At 37.5% G+C, this 22,600-nt stretch overlaps 1 protein-coding gene across 18 annotated transcripts in view; it reads right to left on the bottom strand.

Annotated features, from left to right (window-relative positions):
- TRIP12 (thyroid hormone receptor interactor 12) overlaps positions 1-22,600 on the bottom strand; it is a 142,715-nt gene that overhangs the window by 9,209 nt on the left and 110,906 nt on the right. For 13 of the 18 annotated variants that reach the window (XM_033112298.1, XM_033112306.1, XM_033112311.1 and 10 more), the window contains 16 exons: positions 21,515-21,722; positions 19,133-19,233; positions 18,723-18,897; positions 17,486-17,627; positions 16,400-16,591; positions 14,558-14,709; positions 12,813-12,985; positions 12,357-12,430; positions 12,076-12,275; positions 11,351-11,478; positions 9,871-10,022; positions 9,142-9,284; positions 7,946-8,102; positions 6,541-6,639; positions 535-649; positions 84-238 (listed from right to left, as the gene is read on the bottom strand). In XM_033112298.1, the coding sequence (XP_032968189.1) occupies positions 84-238; positions 535-649; positions 6,541-6,639; positions 7,946-8,102; positions 9,142-9,284; positions 9,871-10,022; positions 11,351-11,478; positions 12,076-12,275; positions 12,357-12,430; positions 12,813-12,985; positions 14,558-14,709; positions 16,400-16,591; positions 17,486-17,627; positions 18,723-18,897; positions 19,133-19,233; positions 21,515-21,722 (2,366 nt within the window). The remainder of the gene's footprint in view (positions 1-83; positions 239-534; positions 650-6,540; positions 6,640-7,945; positions 8,103-9,141; positions 9,285-9,870; positions 10,023-11,350; positions 11,479-12,075; positions 12,276-12,356; positions 12,431-12,812; positions 12,986-14,557; positions 14,710-16,399; positions 16,592-17,485; positions 17,628-18,722; positions 18,898-19,132; positions 19,234-21,514; positions 21,723-22,600) is intronic. The other 5 variants (XM_033112310.1, XM_033112312.1, XM_033112301.1 and 2 more) reach the window with 1 other exon arrangement.

Below are 22,600 nucleotides of genomic sequence, written 5' to 3'. Positions count from 1 at the left end.
GCACTGTTTTAAAATTCAGCATTAAGGGATGAGGTATAGAACACAGGTACAAAAAAATTACAGAACAACCATCTTAAACTTACCAATCGGAAATCCATGATAGCCTTGGCCATTAATTTTCCTAAGAAGCGAAACTTCATCTTAACCTTTGCGATATGAGCTGGCTTAGCTGTCCTACCAAAAGGAAGCGCGAACAGGCCCTGGAGGTTTTGAATATACTTGGTCCCTTCTTGGTTTCCTGTGAAATGAGCAAGTCACCAAACTTTAGATGCTCTTTCCCAAAACAAGACAAAACCTGGTAACACTAAGAACACTTAAGAAATTCAGTATTCTCAAAATCAGATAGGTCATGGAATGAAGTTCTCTAGAGCTGGAAGGGTCTCCCTTATTTGTTAAGGAGAAAACAAACGCTGAAAGAAACTAAGGTCAGAGAGCATAACACGGTCCTCTGGTAGAAGTTAAACATTTAATGAATTGCAAGGGCCCTGTACCTGATCTGAGGAACACAAACTGACTGACTCACAGATTCATTACCTTTTGGATTGCTAAGAGTTACTTCTTCACCTCTCCAGAGACCCAAGTCAGCTCTCTGCAGTTCCTGAGATACAAGTGCATAAAACTCCAGTGTAGGCCCAAGACCTGTACCAACCTACAGAAGAACAAAAGTAGAACAATTTCAAATTTGAAAATTTGCACTGCTTGTTTTAACCTGCCACCCTCTTGGCAATGTGGCTGCTAACAGCCACTGTTTATCAGGACGCAGTAGAGATTATTTCCCAAACTGTCCTGATTGTATTCCTCCAGCCTCAGTCACCTGGTACAAGAACTACAACTCTTCCTTACTTCCTACTCCCAGGGCCCCAACATTTTCATAGTACACTGATTAAAGCACTATTCTAACTGTGTATCTTACCCTCCGGGACGCAGACAGCACTACTTGCACATGGATCTCTCTCCCATTCTCTTTTTGATGTTCGGTGAACTGCTGCCCTGAAACCAGCTCAAATGTCACCTCCTCAGGAGAAGCCTCACTGGCCCAGTTTCTCTGCTCATTTTCTTTGGCCTTACATTTCCGCTACTTAAGTAGTTATCACATGACACTGTCACCATCTCATGATCTGTGTGCATCGCTCACATGTGCATCTCTCACCTGAGGGTAACTTTAGTTCACCTCTGTATCCGCTATAGTGCCCAGGCACACACCAGCCATTTAGTAGAGGTTTGTCAGATAAAGCACAGACAGTGGAAGGTCTGACCACATACCAGCAGCCACCCGTCCACGTGAGCCTCCGGGAGGACGCCAGTGCTTCTCCAGCCCCACGGAGCACTGGAATCTCCTGAGACCTTGCCGATGTGCATCTGATGGGGGTGGGCATGCCCTGAGGATTCTGATTTGGTGGGTCTGCTTTAGAGCCTGGGCACTGGGATTTTGAAACAAGGCCCGAAGGTAACTGTACAGCCTTGAATGAAAAGCCCTCCTCCACGAGACACATGATCCTGGCGTAATGTTCACAGCCTCGTTCTTCCTTCGTGTTCTATCAAGGTTCTACCAGCTCAGCCCACACATTAGACATGCAGCTAATGACAAGGTAGTACCACCGTTTATCGGCCAAATCTAACCATAGTTCTGTCAAGAAGCTGTATGAAGTAACGGGCATTCATTTACCATTCTAGTTAACTTAAAAAAAGTATCCACACTAGCTTAAACATCAGATGTAGTCCACCAAAGGTTTCACTCGCACTTTCCCAACAGTGATATGCTGGGACTTGGTGACGCTTTCTGGATCCATCTCTATCCCATTGTTAGTAAATCGCATCAACATTCAGCGCTGCTCCCACCCAAACCTGGGAGCCGTCCATGGCTCTTCTGGTTCTCACCTCCCACATTCCAACCCATCACTACACACTGTAAGCCCCACCTTCAAAACAGTCTAAACCAGTTACCAGCATCATCTCTTATCTGGTTTCTGCTCTAGCATTCTCAGCACCTCACACCTACTCTCCCAGCGCCAAGAGGGAGCCTTACGAAAACCTAAGTTCATCTCATTCCTCCGCACGTGCACCTGCGAGGTTTCCCATCTCACTCCACGCAGAAGTCAGGTTCCCAGCACCGCCTGCTCTGATCCCTCCCATCCGACATTACTTCTAGCCAGGCATCTGCCAACAGACAGCAACGACTCACCTCTGCTCAAATGTCACCTGAGAACACCCTATTCCCTCCCCATCATGATCCACCTTCTGATTTTATTTTATTTTTATCTTACGGCCTAACACATATATGTGCCGGAGTGTGTATGGATTAGCCTCCCCAAACTAAAAGAAAAGCTCTACGACGATCAGACTTTTTGTATATTTTGTTCTTCCCTGAATCCTGGGCACTGGAAGAGAGGAAAGAGGGGAAGGAGGAGAGAAGCAAAGAGAGAGAAGAACAAAACTGCAGTAACATCTGGTATCCACCAGGTGGTGCTTCAAAGCCAGTTAGTTCTTTCTTCCTGTAGCATCTTTATCCTAGCTAGGCTAAGCAGAAATCACAGATCAGAGATCAGTCAATTTCTTTCATCCTTTCTAAAGGTAAAACAAGACTTAAAATATTGAATGACACAGTATCACTGTAAACACTTTCATCACAGGAAGTCTCTGTGAGGGTGGAAAGACCAGGTCACTCCACATTCACCCCCATCTTGGGCCCGGGCAGCAGCCCAAAGATCAACCTGATCTTTTCGGGGATCTTCGTTCTACTCAACCAGTTCATTAAAAAGGTGGGTACTTTGGCTTTGCTTCATTTGTCTTTAAAGGAAGAAAAAGCATAAAACTCTAAGAAACAAAAATAGAGTAAACCAAAAAATCTGACACTTGGCTTATTTAAAACTTTCAGTCTTTTTTCTTTCAAAACTTATATACTCACTATGTGACAGTATTCTGTTTTCCTCATTTGATCATTCTAGCAATATGAGGTAGCTTTCTTTATCATGCCCCTTGATGAGGTATCGAGTTTACATGTAACTTACCCAACTTGATACAGCTAATAACTGGCTCCAGTGCACACTCCTAACCTTCCACACCCCCAGAAGGCTGGGCATTGGTAGCCCCAATCCCTGGGGCTTGGCTTACGTGACTTTCTAAGCCCAGAGACTGGTTTAGTTTTTCCCTGGCTTATCAACCATCCCTATTCACCACGAAGCCCATTTTGATCGGACATTTTGTTTAGGATGCCTCTTGAGTTGTTAGAGTCTTCCTAACGGCCGCCAGCTGCTTTGTATGGTTGAATCTGAGGCTTTGCATACATACCTAGCTGCCATGCATACATACAGCTAGCACTCCTCCCAATCCCTCCTCCCCAATGATGTCGGCTCCTGGAATCTTTTTCAGAGTCAATAGGTTAAGACTCATCATGTAAGATGCAACATCAATAGTCATAAGAAATGAGAGAGAAAAGACATTCCTGGCAAAAGAAAAATATGCTGGAATAAGAAAGTAGAAAGCTTGTTTAAATAAACTAAGCAGACCAAAGATGTTGCAGTTTCATGAGTAAGAAATTTGGGCATGTAAACATGTAAGACCTGTGTCCTCTGAGCTACAGATATGATCAGGGTGGATCTTCAAAAGAAGATCCAAATTTCTTATCCCAGCAGTCAAGTTCCCCATTCCGCCTTCTCCCCTCCCTCCCATCCTTTCCAGAGCAGTTAGTCCCTCTCAGCAGCAAGCCCAATCCTTTGCTCAGGCCTCATCCTTGGATCCCTTACCTCTCCCCGCTTACATTAAGGTCATACATGAGGGCTTCTCTCTCCTCACAGCCTTCCCCACACACTATTGGGACAGTGCCACTTGTCTGAAAGTCTCCTTCACTTGGTACCTATACCCATTTGCCACACCTGTCTGTGCCTCTGTCCTGTGTCTCCACAACACGGTAATTCTTTGAATGCAGCAATTCTGCCATAGAGTGGGTCCCTAGCAGGCTGTATACTTCCCAGTACAAAACTACTTAAAATTTTAATTTTGATTACTGAATACTTTTAAGTTAACTTTCAAAGTCTTAATGAGAAGAAGACAATGAGTGAAAAATCAAAGTCATGATTAAAATTATATGGGTAACTACACATTGTATTAGCTAGATTAAACTGCTAAATCTATATGGTACTTACCATGAGCCAGGCACTATTTAATTCTTCACAATATGAACCCAGTCACAACCCCTGAGGTCGTACTGTAAGCCACATGTTATAGACAAGAAATCGAGGGGCAGAGTTGTTGGCTATTATAAATAAATAATCTGTATGGTCACATTCACGCTACAAGGCAAAGTAAGTAGTTGTGATGAAAACTAATGGCCCACAAAGCCTGAAATATTTACTACCTGGCCCTTTACAGAAAAGTTTCCGAAGCCCTGGGTCTACAATAATCCTAAATAGTGTATTAAAAGGCTATGAGACCCAATAAAGTTTATCAAAATCACAAAAAACAAAGTTAATATCTAAACATCAACTGTATTTCTATAAAATAACATCAACTGGAAACTGAAATGAAAGGATTGTTTTCAGCACCATCAAAAAACATTTAGAGAGAAATTTAAGAAAATATGTGCACGAAAGACCTCTAGACTTAAGTTGTAAAGCATGATGACAGGAATTAAAGAAGACCTAAAGAAGTGAGAGGCTGCACTGTGTTCATGGATTGGAAGACTTAATACTGTAAATGTCAATTCTCTCTCAAACTGAGCAAGATTCAACATAATCCCTATCACTATCCCGTAGAATACTGCAGCATCAGGGCAAGCTGATTCTAAAATTACACGGAATTACAAGGGGTTGAAAATAACCAACACAATTCTGAAAAAGAAAAACAAAGTTGGAGGACTCACGCTACCTGATTTCAAGACTAAATATAAAGCCATAGTAATCAAGAGAGTATAGATTAATAAAAAAGAAAAGAAAATCCAGAAACAGATCCAAACATTCATAATCAAATGATTTTCAACAAAGGTGCCACAGTAACTCAACAGGGGAAGTATGGTCATTTCAAACAAATGGTGCTGGAGAAAATGATTAGCCTGTGTTTAGAAAAAGAGAAAAAAGAAGCTTAACCCTTATTTTCTACCATATATAAAAAAGTAACTCAAAGCAGATCACAAGCCTAAATGTAAAAAAACTCTAAAACTCCTAAAAAAACACGCAAGAAAAAAATCTTTGAAACCATGGACTAGGAAACAATTTCTTGGGATCCAGAAAGCACAAACCAGAAAAGAAAAAGAAAAATGATAAACTGGATTTCATCAGAAGTAAACTTCTGTTCTATCAAAGACATTTCATAAAGAAATGAAACGATAAACCACAGTTTGGAAGAAAATATCTGCAAAACACTTATCTCAAAAAGGATTTGTATCCAGAACATGTAAAGAACTCAACAACTCAATGATAAAATAAAAACCCAATGAAAAAGTGGGCAGAATTCTTAGACAGTTCTCCAAAGATATATGAATGACTAATAATAAAGAATGAAAAGATGAATCAGTATCATTAATCATCAGAAATGCAAATTAAAACCATGGTAAGATACCGCGATAAACGCAGTAGAATAACTAAAAAAGACTGACAATACCAAGTGTTGGTTTGATGAGCACATGAAGCAACTGAAATTCACATATTACACTACTGGCAGAACAGAAAATGGGACAGCTACTTTGGAAAAGTTTGGTGTTTTCTTTTAAAGTTAAAACATTTACTAAATGACTTAGCAATCAACCTTGAAGTAGTTACCCAAGAGAAAAAAATACACATCTACACAGAGACATGTACATAAATGTTCACAGCAGCATTATGCATAAGAGTCAAAAACTGGAAACTACTCAACGTGCCATCAATTGGTAAACATTATGGTATATCCACATAATGATTATTACTATTACTCAGTAACAAAAGGAAACAAATTGATACATGCAACAACATGGATGAATCTCAAAAGCATTGTACTGAGAAGAGTAACACAAATGGTTACATACTGTATGATCTATTTATTATCATATCCTAAAACAGACAAAACTATAGGGACAGAAAACTGATCAGTGGTTGCCAAGGACCAGGGGTGGAAGAAAGGAACCACTGCAAGGTGATTGAAGAGAATGTTTTATGGTGATGGGATTTTTTATCATGATGTGGTAGTGGTTACAGACAGTGTACATCTGTCAATGTCTCCAAAGTGTGCATGTATTCTACATAAGCTGTATCTCAGTAAACCTGGTTTTTAAGAATAAGCAGTTCAAACATTTTGAAAGTTGTATTTAAAACGTCCATTTACTTTATCAACCTAAAGATTACACAAACATTTGTTCTTATGCCAGGAAAAAAACCTGTCTTTTAACAATTTAACCTCAAAAAATGAAGAATTTAAAAACAAATTATTCAAGAGAAAAACAGAACAAATCTCAAGTTTTTATATAAATTTCCCAATATCTTTTAGAATTTCATTGGACGAAGAAAAAACTCTACTGACATTCTTATCAAGAGTACAAATCATGCTAAAACTTCAACAGACTCATAGGCTCACCTCATTTTCATACTGGATTTCTAACATGGCCCGTGAGCTGCCCAGATCCTGCATCACAGACTCAGCTTGTTTTAGCAGCTCCTCTCTGTTCACAGTTCGCTACAAAAGAAAGTACAAATGTGAGGACACTAAACTCACATTACACTTTAATAAACAGGTGGCATTTCTCGAAGTGCAAAAAAAATCAATTCGATTGTTAAAAAATTATTTCTTTAAAAAAAGCATACCTCAAAAAAGGTTAAGTAGTAGCTGCATCACTACAAACATCGACAGCATCCTGGCGTACATGAAGAAAAGCTAGAAGTGTGATTATTGTCTTAGCCCAAGGCAAGTTCAGAAAATTCAAACTGGAGAAGAAAGGATCTCTGTAACCTTGACAAACATCAATGCTATTCAGGGCTGCAGCTTCATGGAATCTCCCTGGGTACATTTATAGTTAGATGGTGAAGAAACAAGAGTGGAGGTGACAGGTAAGCTGGAAACCTACTGGCTCTGATGTGCAGAAATCCCACAAGCATGACTGCAAACATCTGCTAATGAGATTCATGGGGATGAGGAAGGTTTTGGTAGCTTTCCAAATTCTACCAACACCACTGCTTAATGGAATCCTAATGATACAAATAAAGATAGGAAGAGTGGTTTTTTTTTAAGTATAATGTTTTTTGTTTTGCTTTTCATTCTTCTACTGCTTTTTTATGTCATTTCTAATGGCTCTTATAAGACTTTTGGAGATAAAGCTTTTCAGAGACAGACTTGAGTAAGAATCCCCAGCAAGAACAAGGCAGAAGAACAGAAGTCCTAGGTACAAGGCAGTGTGATGTCAGAAGTGTAGGACTGGGTCTCAGACTGAAAAGGCTCAGAGCTGTGTGTTTTACAGCTATGAATGTAGAGCCAAGATTAGAAACACAGGAAGATGAAGTCAGCAGCACAGGGGCTAAGCTAACTGGTCTAGAGACGTGAAATACATCAAGGATTCTGTTTCAGTCTAATTGGAGTAATTTGCTAAGGGAATGAATTGAATCTGATTAATTCTACCTACTGCATAAGGGATCAATTGTAAAAGGGAGGCGATAGCTTGAGTTCCTAATTTAGAAATGAAGCCTCGGAAGAAAAGATTCTTTCTTGGCACAAGAGTTATGACAACTAAAAGAACTGTAGAAATTATTTCAGAAACTGGGAAAAAGAACTCTAACTGGAGAATGAAGAAGAATCACAGATGGCCCAGTTCCAAGAGACTGGTAGGAAAATATGACTAATGCAGATGTAATAAAGATAAGCAAAGAGATGAATGTGACTAAGGCCTATAAACCAAGAGACATAATTAGATGCACCACATTTCTAGTTTTCCCATTATTTTGAAAAGCTCAGTTTGATTTATCTTTAAATATTTTTGGGAGAAACTTACTTTTTTTCTATCCAATCTAGGTGCAACTCTGCTATCTTGAGAATCAGACTGGTTGATTTCTGGGTTGGTATCAAGTAATCTTTGCATTGCTCGGTCCCGATCAAATGCAGTTACATAAAAAAGCATTTGCCGGGTATCAAAAGGGAAGAAAAATGGGCTGTAAAAAGATGCGATATAAATTTATTATCTGAATTAGAGTCAGAAACCATAAAAAAAACCCTATATTAGAAACAACTTTTGATATGATACAGAATAATACTTATAAAAATAACCAATAAAAATGGTCTAGGTAAACTAATTTTGAAGAATCTCCATAATTCTTGTATGAAATTTCTACGTGATCAAGTAATAATGCATTAAGTGGTCTTTCACTGTAAAATCAAATTCAACCATTAAAATTCTACATTTGAAATCAAGTCTATCCAAGATCATGTTTAATCTACCCAAAGACCTTTAGAAAGTGTAACATGACTACTGACAATTAAATTTTAAAACATGATCCCCACTTTATGAGGCTGCTTAGCCACCCTCATTCCACATGGCTTTACTAGGTCATGATTTTCCTCTTAGCTTCAGCATTTCTAAGTCACTCAAAGCTGCAAAAGGCAGCTGATTTTCAAAGAACAAACCTGCAATAATAACACAGGCCGTGCTGCCTCCTAATGTATGATTTTGGTAGTTCTTGACACAGAGCTGCCAAGAGCACTTCCTGTGATGATCTGAATGTTCAACATCTGTTTCTGTTTCATACAGGTAGCCACGTGAGGATGTGGCTAGTGGGACTAAAAAAGTCAATTACTAATTTTGTTTAAGTAATCTTAGATGTAAATAGCCACGAGTGGCTAGTGGCTACTGCATTGATCAGTGCAGTTCTACATCTAAGAATGTCAGTATGGACTCAAAAGGGCTCAGAGACTCAACCAACTCCACCTTTGGAGTCCAACTGTATCCTGGCAGAGGATCTGCACTTCCTCAAACGCCTTTGTGTCCCTTCCCATTTCATATATACAGATACATACTCTCAAGCAGATCTAGTGGATGCTAACGCTACACTATTAAGCAAGCTGTGACCAAATACCATAATACTACTGAAAACGTTTCAATAGATTCACTAAAGACTAGGTTTTTGCCGCAAAATGTATTAAGACCAACACAATAATTGTTACAGGCCACCATTACAAAAGTGACAGTCTTACCAGGTTTTTCCTAGTTCAGTAAGCCACGTCGGGATGTTTCCTGTCATGATCACTAAAGGGTCTTGAAGCTGCCTATTTGCTTTTGCTGTCAACTTACTGTTAATAAATTCACTAGTTGGAATAACCTCCTTGCACATTGCATTCTGTAAAATGTTAAAAAAAAAAAGAGTCTACATGTAGTAAAATAGTAGGGTTATATTCACTATCTCTTTCTTTATCCCAAATATGCATGCAGAATGCCTAGGTTTCACTGGCAGGCTTCCAATATACAATACATAACTTCTCACTGGTGTGTCCCAACCCAAATGACAATTTCTACAATGCGTATCTGAAGCAACCCAACCCCTACATGCCACTGGTACTGGCTCAGCCACTGATGTGGCAGCTGGTTCATTCTTCATTTTTCCCTGCATCATAATACCAAAGACCACATTCAACTTGCACCCAGCTTTTTATTTAATGTTGTAACTTAACTTAATAAATTTACAGCTAGAGAATATTTTGTAAGTCTGCCAAAAGAATGAATCAAAAACCATAGGCCAGGAAAAAAGAGTGGGGGAGAAGTTCCCACTGATGAGAACATTGTACTTCACTGGGCCAGGATCCCTGCATTTAGCTGAATCACAGTTTCTGTTTCTAGTACAACAGACAATGCATAAATCACTAGACAGAAACTATGTAATGAATAACACATCATGGAAAACTTCAAAAACAGGCAATGTTACTCACATCATACAAGTAATACCAGTATCGACTGATGGCATGTAAAACTCTTAAAAGAAGAATCACATCTAACGACGGGTCTTCAAAAGTTATATTTTCAGGTGGTGTGGGTATGAGGTAAACTTCTAAAGGATTTGATACTGATGGGCACACTCCATCTAGAGGGCAAAAGATCAAAGTTAGAAAGGCTAAGCCAGTGGAGCCAGTGTCTGTCATCTTACCATGCCTACACCAGTAACCATAACTTGTCATGATTTAATGCTTGGTATCTTACTAGTAGGGTTACTGACAGCTTGAACATTTGTTTTCTTTTTCATCTCATACATAAATCATGCAGGCTTATGAAAATTACTTTCCCTCCCATACCCAAATAAATATTGTAAAGGAGAAAAACTACCTAGTTTCTGGTATACTAGAAACAATAGCAAACAATAAAATGGCCAGAGAGGAGTAAAAACAAAACATTTATATTTAAGTTCACTGTTACAGAAATTTCCTGTATTTTTTAGATACTGCTTAAAACAGCCATATAAAATAGACAAATATTCCCAAATTGTAAATCTGATAAAAAGAGATTTGGTTATTTAATCTAAGGCTTAGGATAGGATAAATTTTGATAGTTTCTAAATAGGAAGCATGATTCCTTTGTTCTTGTATTTCACTAATAGCATTAAAAATAACAACAAAAAAGTGAGGGACTGAAAGTGTTGCCATTTACTTTTACTAAGCAAAAGAATTAAAAATTACAACACTATCACTGCACAAAAGGGCAATTTTTAACACCAATAATATAACATCTCAAAATAAAGACCCTATGGAAAAGAACTCAGCTTTATGGAAAAAAATGGCTACAATGCCCTTATTTCTGTGGACCAGGAAAAATGTCATCAACTGACACCAGTGTTTGGAAATCAGTGTGAGGGCATGTCCCCATGGAACGACAATGCAGATTAACACTAAGGCCATCATATACGTAAAAACAAGAGGAAGGAAACCAGCAAAACTGACCGGAAAAAAATACTGAAAAGGAAGTCACCTAGGAGATGCAACTACCTTCTCTAGTCATTACTATATTAGCTGGAAAAACGTTTTATTCCTTGTGTAATTATTAGATTCTATTACTCTAATGGACAGCAATAAAAATTGAGGGGCAACCTGCCAATGACCAGGCTCTTCTTTAGTGAGTCTGTTCTATTAATGAATTTGTTTTAGTCTAAATGAAAACATGAGTTCTTCATGAAAAGAATGTAAGAGTTTTTCCCAATTTTCTTTCCAACTTAATTTTGCAGATACTTAGTATTTCATTTTTAGACATGCACGTCAAGGGTTCGATTAAAAGCACTCAAATGTTTGTAGTAGTTCATTTTTTTCTAAACTATACTCAAAGATTGTATTAACACTACTAGATACAAATAAATCGTGGCTTTAAGACCATAAAGACTACTGCCCCATGGCAATCCGTTTTCCCCTTCATATATCGACTTACCGTGCCATAACTCATCATGCTTTTTTGCATTTCTAGGAGAAGTTTTTGTTGGAGCTGTTTGGGCTCTTCCTCTTTTACCACCAACACAATCTTTATTACTTTCTTCATCCTCTCTCACCGGTTTGTACCTAAAGTGACAGGGATGTAGGTAAACCAAGAACAGATTTTAAAACTGTAAATTATCCTACTAGGCCGAAGAGCAAGCCACAGACACCAGAGTTACCAGAAAACTCTCTGAGATCTAGCCTCTCTCCACAGTTATGGATTCAGAGAATCACCAATCACACTGCTTCCTAGCAGAGACCACCATCCTAGCAGGGATCATTGGAGAAACTCAAGCGGTAGTTCTGAGAAGAATGGCTCTCTTTAAATGTTAAGTAGCAAGCATTCACAAACAATGCAGGAAGCTGCATCCAAATGCATCTAAGGGTGCAGAGATGCCAAACTTCCCATTACCTAAAGGAACATCTTCTTATGAAGACATTTTTGTCTTACTTAAAGACCTGAAATGAATCTAGAAAAGTAGATATGATTATGGCCCACGAACACGTTTTCTAGTAGTCTTAACGAGGAAGTTAAATACATACATGCATGCGCACACACACAAGATAAAATATTTGAAAGGACTTTAAAAAATAAAATATAGGATTTAGGGTCTCCTCTCTTTATGCAATATGATTTCCAAAACACATGAACAGTGTCGAAGTTGGTGAAAAACCACTTGCCATATTGTATGAGTCTTTGTCCAAATACCAGCTCTTCCTAGAGGATTGCTCTCATCATCCGTGGATTCCCTTTCATCTTCAGCCTGTATACTGAACTGCCGTACTGCCTGATACACAGTCATGTTATATGGGAGCAAATGTTCTCCAATGTAAAATTGTAGCCTGTGTCTTACATTTCCTGAATTTAAGAACTGAGCAGCCTGAATAAAGCAAAACAAAATCCATTTCAGCTATAGGCTCTGCACATTATACAAGACAATATGGTGGGAATAGTACCTTACCAGAGATTCATCTATTTCCTCATCGGAGCCATCATCATCGCTGTCTTCATCATCTTCTCTCACTCTTCCATACCCTAGGGACCCAAGAAGGCTGTTCAACTCCAGCAATTTTACATGGCAAAGAAATGCCTGTATATACTGCTTAAACTAACAGTCTAAGAAAAACGTGTATGTTACACTTCGATCTATGAAGCAGAAATACCTAAAAAAAAAAAACTATCAAATACAAAATATCATTTCTACCACATTACAACAAGAAAAATTAATTCATCACCCAAGTAAGCAGTCAACCCCTACTAAGTTGAACATACTACATATAAAATAAATGATCAGGAACACAAGTTCCTGATGCTATTTCAACAGAAATAGCAATAAATGGGAGTAATTTATATATCCCTTACTGTGTTTCATCCCAAATGTACATATAAACACAAAACATACACATACGAAGAGTACCTCTAACTACAAGGTATCGTTCGATAGCTTGTACCAAAGCCAGGGGGTCAATCTTGACAGGTCCACCCTTCCACTGCTTCACATTTGCACAGTCTGGATGTCTTTGTAATTGGCATTTTAACTGATGTGTGTTGAAAAATTTTAAAGCCTGTGATCCTCTGTTAAGAGAAAAGCTCAAGATAATTTGTGAAAAAAAGTTATTCTATTATTTTCAAAATCAACATACATTAATTCAAATAAAAGCAAGATAATACCAACTGTGCATTTTCTTAAGGCACAAAATAAACACTTACTTACCAGTTACGAGCAACTCAAGTAATTTAGTAAAACTCATTATAAAATAAATAAAAGAGGGTATGTATGCATGCATATGAAAACATTAAATCAACATTTGATTTCTGTCATGAACCATGTGAGCAGAAATACCTTATGACAGAGATTTAATTATTTCTCTGGAATAAAAATTCTTCAACAATTTGAGCATGCTCATGTCTGCAATGTTTTGCTGTTGCCTAGTGGATTCTATTTATTTATAAACAAAACAAAAAACGTTTTTGCTTTCAATGATTTCAGCTATAAAATTACTTCAAAAACTAATCTTTAAATTATACTTTGCTATATTATATAAAAACATTTTTTATTGAAGTATAGCTGGCATTCAATATTATACTCATTTCAGGTGGACCAATTTGGCTATATTCTTTTGAATGAAGCATTTTAATAGCTACACCAGTCTAAACGTAGTAAAGACATTTAACTGCTCATGTCAGGAAAGGGCTGGCTTTCCTGACAAGGAAGATACAGACGAGCTTCAAATGTGGTTATCTATAAGGCACATGGGGTATGAGAAAGAATACTTCATTATAATGATAAATACATATCAATATATGTAAACACAGTTATTTTATACAAATTGGGATAAAAATGAAAAGCTTCACAGTTTTCTCAGGCACAGCTAAAAATGTCCCCTTATTTCATAAAATATTCCAGTATACTATAGGGATCAAAAATGAATACCATTCTACACTAAATTTCAAAGCAGACAAAAACCTAGTCCACACTGATTACTATATTCAATGATGTATTTTGTTTTAATCCAATCACAATTTAAATGTTTTAAAGCCACACCAGATTGTGTATTTTAAAACTAATTTTTTAAAAACCTGATTTCTTATTTCCCAGGCTTCTAGGCATAATATTCTAGGAAGTTTATAACATTATATAAAATACAACAATTAACTCCTACAAAGAATTCTTTCTATACCTCCTCACGAGTTCTATAAAAACTACTATATTATTGAAAATAAAATAGTTTAATTAAGCTTTAATAAAACAGCAAAACCTCAAAGTAAATACTTATTTGTTAAAACCTATCAAAATACAAAGTTATAAGCACTTGTATCACATATGAAATCACATTACACAAAATGTATATTTTTTATTATCCATACCCACAAAGTTCTTGAAGAAAAAGCTTTATATGGTCAAGAGCATATCAATTTAAGGAAAACTAAGGCTATTACAGTCACTGGGTTACAGATTTTTAAAGCATGTTTAAGAAACCTTGTGATTTTAAAGATAAATAGTATTTGATTCACTATTTAAAGTACTCAACAATTTCTTAAACCATTATAGCTAAATGTTCTTCAGACAGATGAAGACATTACCAGGCCGCTTGCCACTTTTCAACAAGATTAATTAAGCACAGTCCAAGGGCAAGGGCATACTCAGGCCATGATCCTTACCTGCCTCCTGTCCCATTTCCACTGGGGAAGTCGTGCACTTTGACTGGAAATTGTTCCATCTGGCTGAGGCAGTTGTTCATCTTGTGAACTAATGCCAACAAAGGTGCATTACCCACTGGTTCTACTCTTCCAATGGGCTCTTCTCCAGGAAGCTAAAGTTATAAATAAACCAATAGGTTAAACAAGGCCTCCTGAAAATGGCACACTCCTCCCAAGAAAATTTAATAGGCAGTTTTACAAAAGGGAAATATTAATCTATTCTCTTGTATCTTTTCTGATGATTTTGTTAGAACAATGTTTTCAAATAAATTATTTCAACAAAAACATTCTTGGTGGCAAAACCTGACTGAGACAGGTATGAGATGATTTGCAGTCTTTATTTACCTTTATTTAGTAAAAATATTCATGTTTTTGCCGCAAAAATATTTATGTGTATACAGTGCTATTTAGAATCTACTGGGGACATCAGGCAACATACGGTTTATGCATTGTATTGTAGAACTCTTGAAACCCATACAGCCCCAAAGAGTTTAAGGTAAGAGATTACACCTATATGTAATCTTAAGCATGGTATGAAACTACATCCAATATTGCCACACACATAATAACTCACTAATAAATATCAACTGTTTGAGATAACCCCACAAATTAAAACAAGCAGTGCTTAAACGCCTACTAACACTGGAAGGCATGGTGGTGAAGTAGTTTCATGAAGACACAGGACCGTTATCCTTGGTCCTATACACAGATGAGCCAGAGAGAAACTTCCCTAGAGGTGTCTTCTCTTAAGCAGTTATCAACGAGTAGTGTAACATCAGTGGAGTCCAAGAGTAGTTATTCTCTTGCTTTCATCCACTGAGGGTAAAAGGAGGGAAGCTACTCTGAATTCCGGCCTTGTAATCCACATTGTAAATGTGACCAAACACTCTGGAATGGAATTGTTACCATGATTCCCCGAATATAAGACCTAGCCAGAAAATCAGCTCTAATGCATCTTTTGGAGCGAAAATTAATATAAGACCCAATTTTATTTTACTATAATGTAAGACCTGGTATGGTATCATATCATACCATACCATACCATATCATATCATATACCAGGTCTTGTATTAATTTTTGTTCCAAAGGACGCTTTAGAGCTGATTGTCTGGCTAGGTCTTATTTTCAGGGAAACACGGTAGTACACATAGTCCCTGACTTAACATGATTCAACTTACAATTTTTCAACTTTGCAATGGTATGAAAGCGCTATCAATTCAGTAGAAAGCATACTGTGAATTTTGATCTTTTCCTGGGCTAGTGATATGCAGTAGGTACCATCCTTTCCCATGATGCTGAGCCATGGCAGTGAGCCACAGCTCCCAGTCACGCAGGTGACCACAAGAGTAAACTACTGATACTCTGCAGTGTGTTGTGTTGCCAACATTTTTCGGATACTGTGTTCTGAGCATGTTTAAGGGAAGCTAGGGTGAAGCTAAGATGTTCGGTAGGTGAAGCTATGATGTTATTAAATGCATTTTCGACTTACGCATTTTCAACTTACGACAGTTTTTTGGAATGTAATTCCTTTGTAAGTCAGGAAGCATCTATACTATTTTACATACAAAAACAAAGACTCACGATATATCGACCATAGAACTTTGGAACTAGCTTCATTAAATAATTTCCTTGTTTTACTGTTTACTTGATATATGAAAGACCAAAAAATCCCAACTGTATATAAAAGCAAACTAGAAACTTTACCTCAGTATCTTGACCAAAACCTACTGGGATGAAAAGATATACACATCAATGAACAATGATTCTTATAATAAAATACACAAGCATTATTAGATAACTTACTGGAGAAGAAAAAAATACATGAAGAAATCTCTTTAATCTGATCTCTCTGCTCACGGCATCCTTTTCACTTTTAGATGTCAAATAAAGCAACAGCTGCTTCACAAATCCACTATGTTGGATTTCAAAAGATGAAACATCTGACTCTGAGACTATGCTACGGATTTCTACAAGGCACTCAGCTCCACCATCCACCTGAAAAGAGTTAGGAACAGTATTTCTATATTGAATTAAACAGCCCCTACTAAATATACATTTTATATTTCCCCAAATGAAATCTAATACATTCTCAACACCTTTAAAAAGGGGAGAGCGGATGGTGCATTCTTGGTAGATCCTTGTAAGATATGATCTCACACACACACAAACACAACACACTTACAAAATGTTAACTATTTCATAACAGAAAACCAATGTTCACACTAACATAAGAAAGAAAATTTTCACACTTCAACCAATGTAGTCTTATTTAAAAAAAAGGAAAAAAGACAGAGGATGAGAATACAAATTAAGGAGTATAGAGCTATAATACCAGAATGGAAAAATAAAACAAGACACAAGGTACGGCTTTAAATTAACATATTTAAAATCTGAATGAAATAGATAATTTCTTAGAAAACCTGTACTACTCAAATTGCTCAAAGTACATCAAAAATGTAGAAAGATGAAGAATCAGATGACATATAAAAGGCTTAATAAACCTCTACCCCCTCTGACTTTTATCAGAACCCAGGTGGAGAGGAGTTAAGGAGTGTCGTATTAACTCTAGTACCTGTAGGTGAACAGGACTGAAAGGACAGGAGATGTGCTGGAGGGACATTTCTGAAGTTTCTTCATTTGTCAAGAAATATGGGATGTGAAGGAAAGAAAGTGAAAGATGAGATTTCTGGTACATTTAATGATAAAATGATGGAGCACGGAAGTCCAGGGACAAGTTAAAGAAATGTCCGTGCTAAAGGTACATGTATGGCTAAAAAGTCAATCTATGAGTTTAATCGGTAGAAAGCCAGAGCCATCAAGAAAAGAAGAGCAAGACAGAGAGAGGCCGAAGCCTGAAGAAGGAACAGCAGGACACGGTGGACTTGGTACCTGGAGGTTGAGTTGTTCGGTTGCAGCACAAAGTCTCTGCAGGACGTTCAGTGCAGGGTTGCTCCCATCCATGTTCTCAGAACTGAAGTAACGCTCGACAAATTTATGTGCCTGCTCCTTAATCCAACCTTTAATTTTTTCTCTGCGAGAAGGAAAACGGAAATATTAAAGTCTTAGCATACACAGAAAGGACTTCACTTTATAACTTCTGTTCCAAGGCAAAGAGCTGCTACATTTATGATTCTTTCTGGCCTATGTTTACAGACTAGTAAGTTCAGACTCCACATTAACCAAATTAATTTTCACTTTGAAAATGGACTAAGATGTACCTAGAGAATGCACAGGTTCTTAAAATACATGCCAGGTCACTGCATGAAGGGTAAATAGAAAGTTCTAACTTCCTGGGACTCTACAAAGTAACAGTTGCATTAAGTGATTGCGTAAGTTGAAAGCGATTTTATGACTGTTTTATAAGGTAGAAACATATCCGCATTGTCCTTTGCTTGTGTCCCTAGAGTTGAAGTAAAATACTCTACACCAGAAACATGTACCTGTTAGATGCAAGATCAACTACGAACTCTGAGACTCAGCTGTCTAAATTAACAAATTCTCCTGGTTTCAGAAATACAACCAACCAACCAACCAAAAAGAGCCTGTTTGTTTTGCCAGTGACATTTGATATTTTCAGATTTCTTACTTGCAGAGGAAGTAATCCTCGTTGGTATGCTATATCCAGAGCCAAAACACAAAACAATTGTCAAGGATTTTAAAGAAATAATTTGTAAAAGCCATACATTGGTTTTCAAACCACCAGTTTAGCTGGTAATTTTCTAAGTTCCTAAAAAAGCCTCTATTCCTAGGATCCTAAAGTTGTAAGGAGTAGACGAAGGGTACCATAAAAGTGTGTCTGTGTACAGAAAACACCAGTTTTCCCTTATCTAGAACAAAATTGAGGAAGAGATTACATGGAGGGACATAATTTGTTTGTTTTGAACATACATGACTCCTAGCAGCTAGAGATCTCAATAAGAGTTTTAAAATATACGACTAGAACTCAAGACAAACCCAGACACAGCGTTCAAGAATTGAGAACCTACTGCATCCTTGAGCTATGCCACTTCTGAGCATAAATTCAAGGTCTGTGTCCATGTTTCATCTCCATATAATAAATGTGCTGACTGAAATAATGTTCCGTTTTCCTATTCTGACACCAGAATGCAGAATTCCCCCACCTCACCTATTATTGGAGATGGTGTCCTTTGAGGCAGCCCTGGCAAGACCACTAACTCCCGCAGTTCGTGCCGGTTCGATGTTGTTGCTGTTGGACTGTGCACTTAACCTTCCCCACGTTTTTGGATTCAAGCTTGCCAGGAAAGAAGATTTAGGTGACTGAGTAGTGGTGGGACTTTTAGCTATGAAAAGAAGAGAGAATGACAGTTAAATCATTTTAGGAAAACTGATGAAAACCAACTAAATTTTAAGATTCCCATTTTTACTAGATTGAGTAGCTGAAAGAACTAAGGAGACTGGGTATTCAGGAGACTCAGGTGTACTTCAAAGCTATGATATCAGCAGTTTGAATGAAGTACATATCTTTATCAGCTGCCATATCCCCTTTGCCTCCCCCAGTTTCATCCAATCAATTACCTTGATTGTCTACTTTGTCGTCATCTCTTGGAGGTGAATACTTTGGCCTTCTTGGCCCTCGTTTTGGCAGTCGTTTTCTCTTTAGAACATCACTTAATCGACTATCACATGGGAAAATATGGGATAAGTTTAGCAATGACCACGATTTATTATCATTACTCACTGAAAAGCTAAAATGGCAGAAACAATCAGTTATAAAACATTGCCATAACAGGGAATCTTTCTTTCAGTGATTATTTAATGCAACTCTGTGCCAGTCATGTTCTGGAGGTGTACAGACACAGAAAATGATTAGTGCAGAAAATAACTAGCTGTTTGACTGTATTGAACTACTAAAAATAAAACCAAATAGAAGATATCTGATTACTCCTGTGTTAAAATGTAGTACATACAGAAAAGTACATAAAACATGTATACAATGCGAAGAAATCAATATCAAAAAGAAGTGTAAACCACAAACTAGAAAAATGTTAAATCTGAGCACCATGTCTTTGCTAACCTAAATGACAAGTACATGACATCGAGTGTTAGCATTACCAAAACACTTTTCGATATTACCCAAAGTAATTTCATGGTGAGCAACGGCAATAACATTCCAAATAAATACATTAGTGATTATTTTTAATCCAAAATTACCTATGAACAGATCTAGCAAGTGATAGTGTGAATAACCTATTTTGAATTAGAATATATGAAATAGGACATTCGTAGCCTTTGTGTGTTATTTTCACTATTCTTATCACCACTAGAAATAGTCTGAAATAGCAATAGATTCTTAGAATAACAACAAAGCTAGATAGGTAGAAAAGACGAAAAATGTTCTGGTTCAGTTGGTCTGTGACCCAAATAAAATTAGAAAAATTGAAAATTTCTTCCAACATCTGCCACGTCTATTTAAAACACTTCAGGAAAAGTGAACTTTCAAAAAATAAATTTAAATATGATTGAACAATTCCTTCTTTACAAATTTATACGAACTTTTCATTTGAAATCATTTTAGAAGGGAATAGGATCACTTAAAACTTCAGGTATATTAAGAGAAAGATTCTTTCCTTTTTGTCTAGAATTATCAACTGTTAGAACCCACAATCAAGTCTAACTCCTTAATTTAAGCGACCCAGAAATACTGTATTTGTCTGAATTGCGTCACATTTCACCAAATGCCTGTGCTATATGGTAAAATGCTGCATAACTTAAGGTTACAGCAGCAGCTAGCGGGGAAGGAGTGAGGGAGAGAGTGGGGTTGGGGAGGAATCAGAGAGGCAGGCAAGGCTGCGAGGGCATATGGAAGACAAGCTCAACTTGAGAGCAGGGAAGGTGGAAGGTCCCCAGTATTCTCCAGGCACAGTCTCCTTAAACTGGGCCCATGACATGGATAGCACCTAAACTCAGCAACTTCCTGAAGCAACAGCAACTGTGCCAGAAGTCCCAGAATTGGCAAAATTCCTTTTTAAACCAGAGAGGACAACTGCCACCAGGGGGCACCAAAAGCAGCTGGGATCCTAAACTGGCTACCTTTAGGACAACACGACCTTGTAGTTCACTAGAGTCAAGTTTTAGACCCCCTATTATATATTTTACCAAGATCTACTTTTCAGCTTAAAAAGGGGAAAAAGGAGTATTACCCTGAGTACATTCTGAATTTTAGAAATGAGTTTGGTTCATCATGCACCATTCATACAGCAATATTAAGTTTCTAACATTAAAAAAACAAAAACACTTTTGGAGTATGATTTGTTTCAAAACAAAATGAAAACCAACACGAGGATCTGGTAAGGTTCTCAGTAGCAAAGTACAACAAAGGGATTAAAACCAGATAAAGAGATGGAAGAAGAGAATTTCCTTTAATTAAGAACTCCCATTATCCTTTATTAAGAGCAAAGTTCCCATTTGCCAGTTAAAGATAAATGGGAAATCAGGCTTTTATCCTTTGCATTATGAAAATTCTAATTTTTAATATTTCAGTACATCAATATCTGGATGTCTCGAAGCTGGTATGTATGCTGCAATACAGTAAGTAATGGACTCAAGGTTATGGACTCAGAAATGAGGGCTCAATCCTGCATCTGTAGAACAAGCATGTGACACTGTACAAGTCATTCACTTTTCTGCATCTTACTTCCCTTTTATGTCAATGGAAATACCACGTGGTTCCTAACAATGGTGCAGGACAGCAAATTGGCAATAAATGTTCATTTCTCTTCCCATTCCCATTAAACATTTAACAAAATACAGATGAAAAAATACAAAGTGTGGACGCTCACTAGTATTTTACCATTTTATTAGCTGTGTGAGTCTCAGGTACCAGGGCAGAGCTAAAGGGCAAAGAGCACCAAAAAAAAAAAAACAAAAAAGAAAAACCACCACACCCCTCTGACTTACCCTTGAGGGCTCAGATCTAAAGAATCGTCTCTGCTGTGCTGCAAGCTGGGGGACCCCAAGTCGGCCGCGGCGTTCGTGGCAGCCGTGGCTGTTCCACTGCTGACTGGTGTCGTGGACCCTAAGGATCCTGACCCATTCGTGCACGCCTTTGGTGGGCTTGTCAGCAAAGACTCCGATTCCGCCAAGTGTTTTACTTGATGCATTACACCTACACAGTAATATGGATTAAAGAGTCAGTTTTAATCAGGACCGCCTGCCCGCCATTACAAAATCCCTAAATGCTAACACTCGTTTATAGGGAATGAATGAAAAATACCGGCAGATGGAAAAAAAAATTGAGGTGCCAGGGTTTTCAACTTGACTCCGCTTAGAAAAGTAATAGGCAAATTCAAAATTAAAGAAAGATATTTATATTAAGTATCTTCTTATATTCAAAAGCCAATCATAGGAAATTTAACAGGGTTACAAGTCCTACTAGAAATTCAAAATGCCCATTATAAAAACAATAATCAATTACAGAAACACAGTGCACATCTGGCTTGATAGCTACAAGGGGAGAAAAAAACTACAATCATTAGTTACTTCAATGTTACAATAAGACAAGATCACAATAACAAAAAAGAGAACACCAGCTATGAAAGGGTGTTGATTTTCACATGCTTGGAAGTGTGTAAGGAGAGCTAAACTTATTAAGGCAGGGGTTCATATCTGGGCTAGGATCATGGGAAGATGTACACGGGGGATGGTCCAAGAACTATCAAATTGTACACAAAGGTGTGTTTGTGAATGTATGTGAGTGTATGTTCACACATTCACATTTTTCTGCGGGAACAGTCCAGAGCTTCTATAAACAGTCCAACAGATTCTATACAAAAAAAAAAAAAAAAGAAAAAAGCAAACTGCTTAAAAAAAAAGTCTGGATGAATTTAAACTTTAAGCATTCATTTCACAAATATTATTTGTGACAATCAAATGCTAGATTCTGTGTTAGGTACTTAGGATAGAGCCATGGACAAGAAAAATGTACCCAGGGCACTACTGGCTACTGGGAAAGACACAACTTGCAAAATATTACAAATAAAGTGA

Source organism: Rhinolophus ferrumequinum, chromosome 8 (assembly GCF_004115265.2).
Source record: "Rhinolophus ferrumequinum isolate MPI-CBG mRhiFer1 chromosome 8, mRhiFer1_v1.p, whole genome shotgun sequence".
NCBI lineage: Eukaryota > Metazoa > Chordata > Mammalia > Chiroptera > Rhinolophidae > Rhinolophus > Rhinolophus ferrumequinum.
The sequence above is the reverse complement of the archived record's forward strand: the minus strand, read 5'-3'. Positions and strand labels throughout refer to the sequence as shown.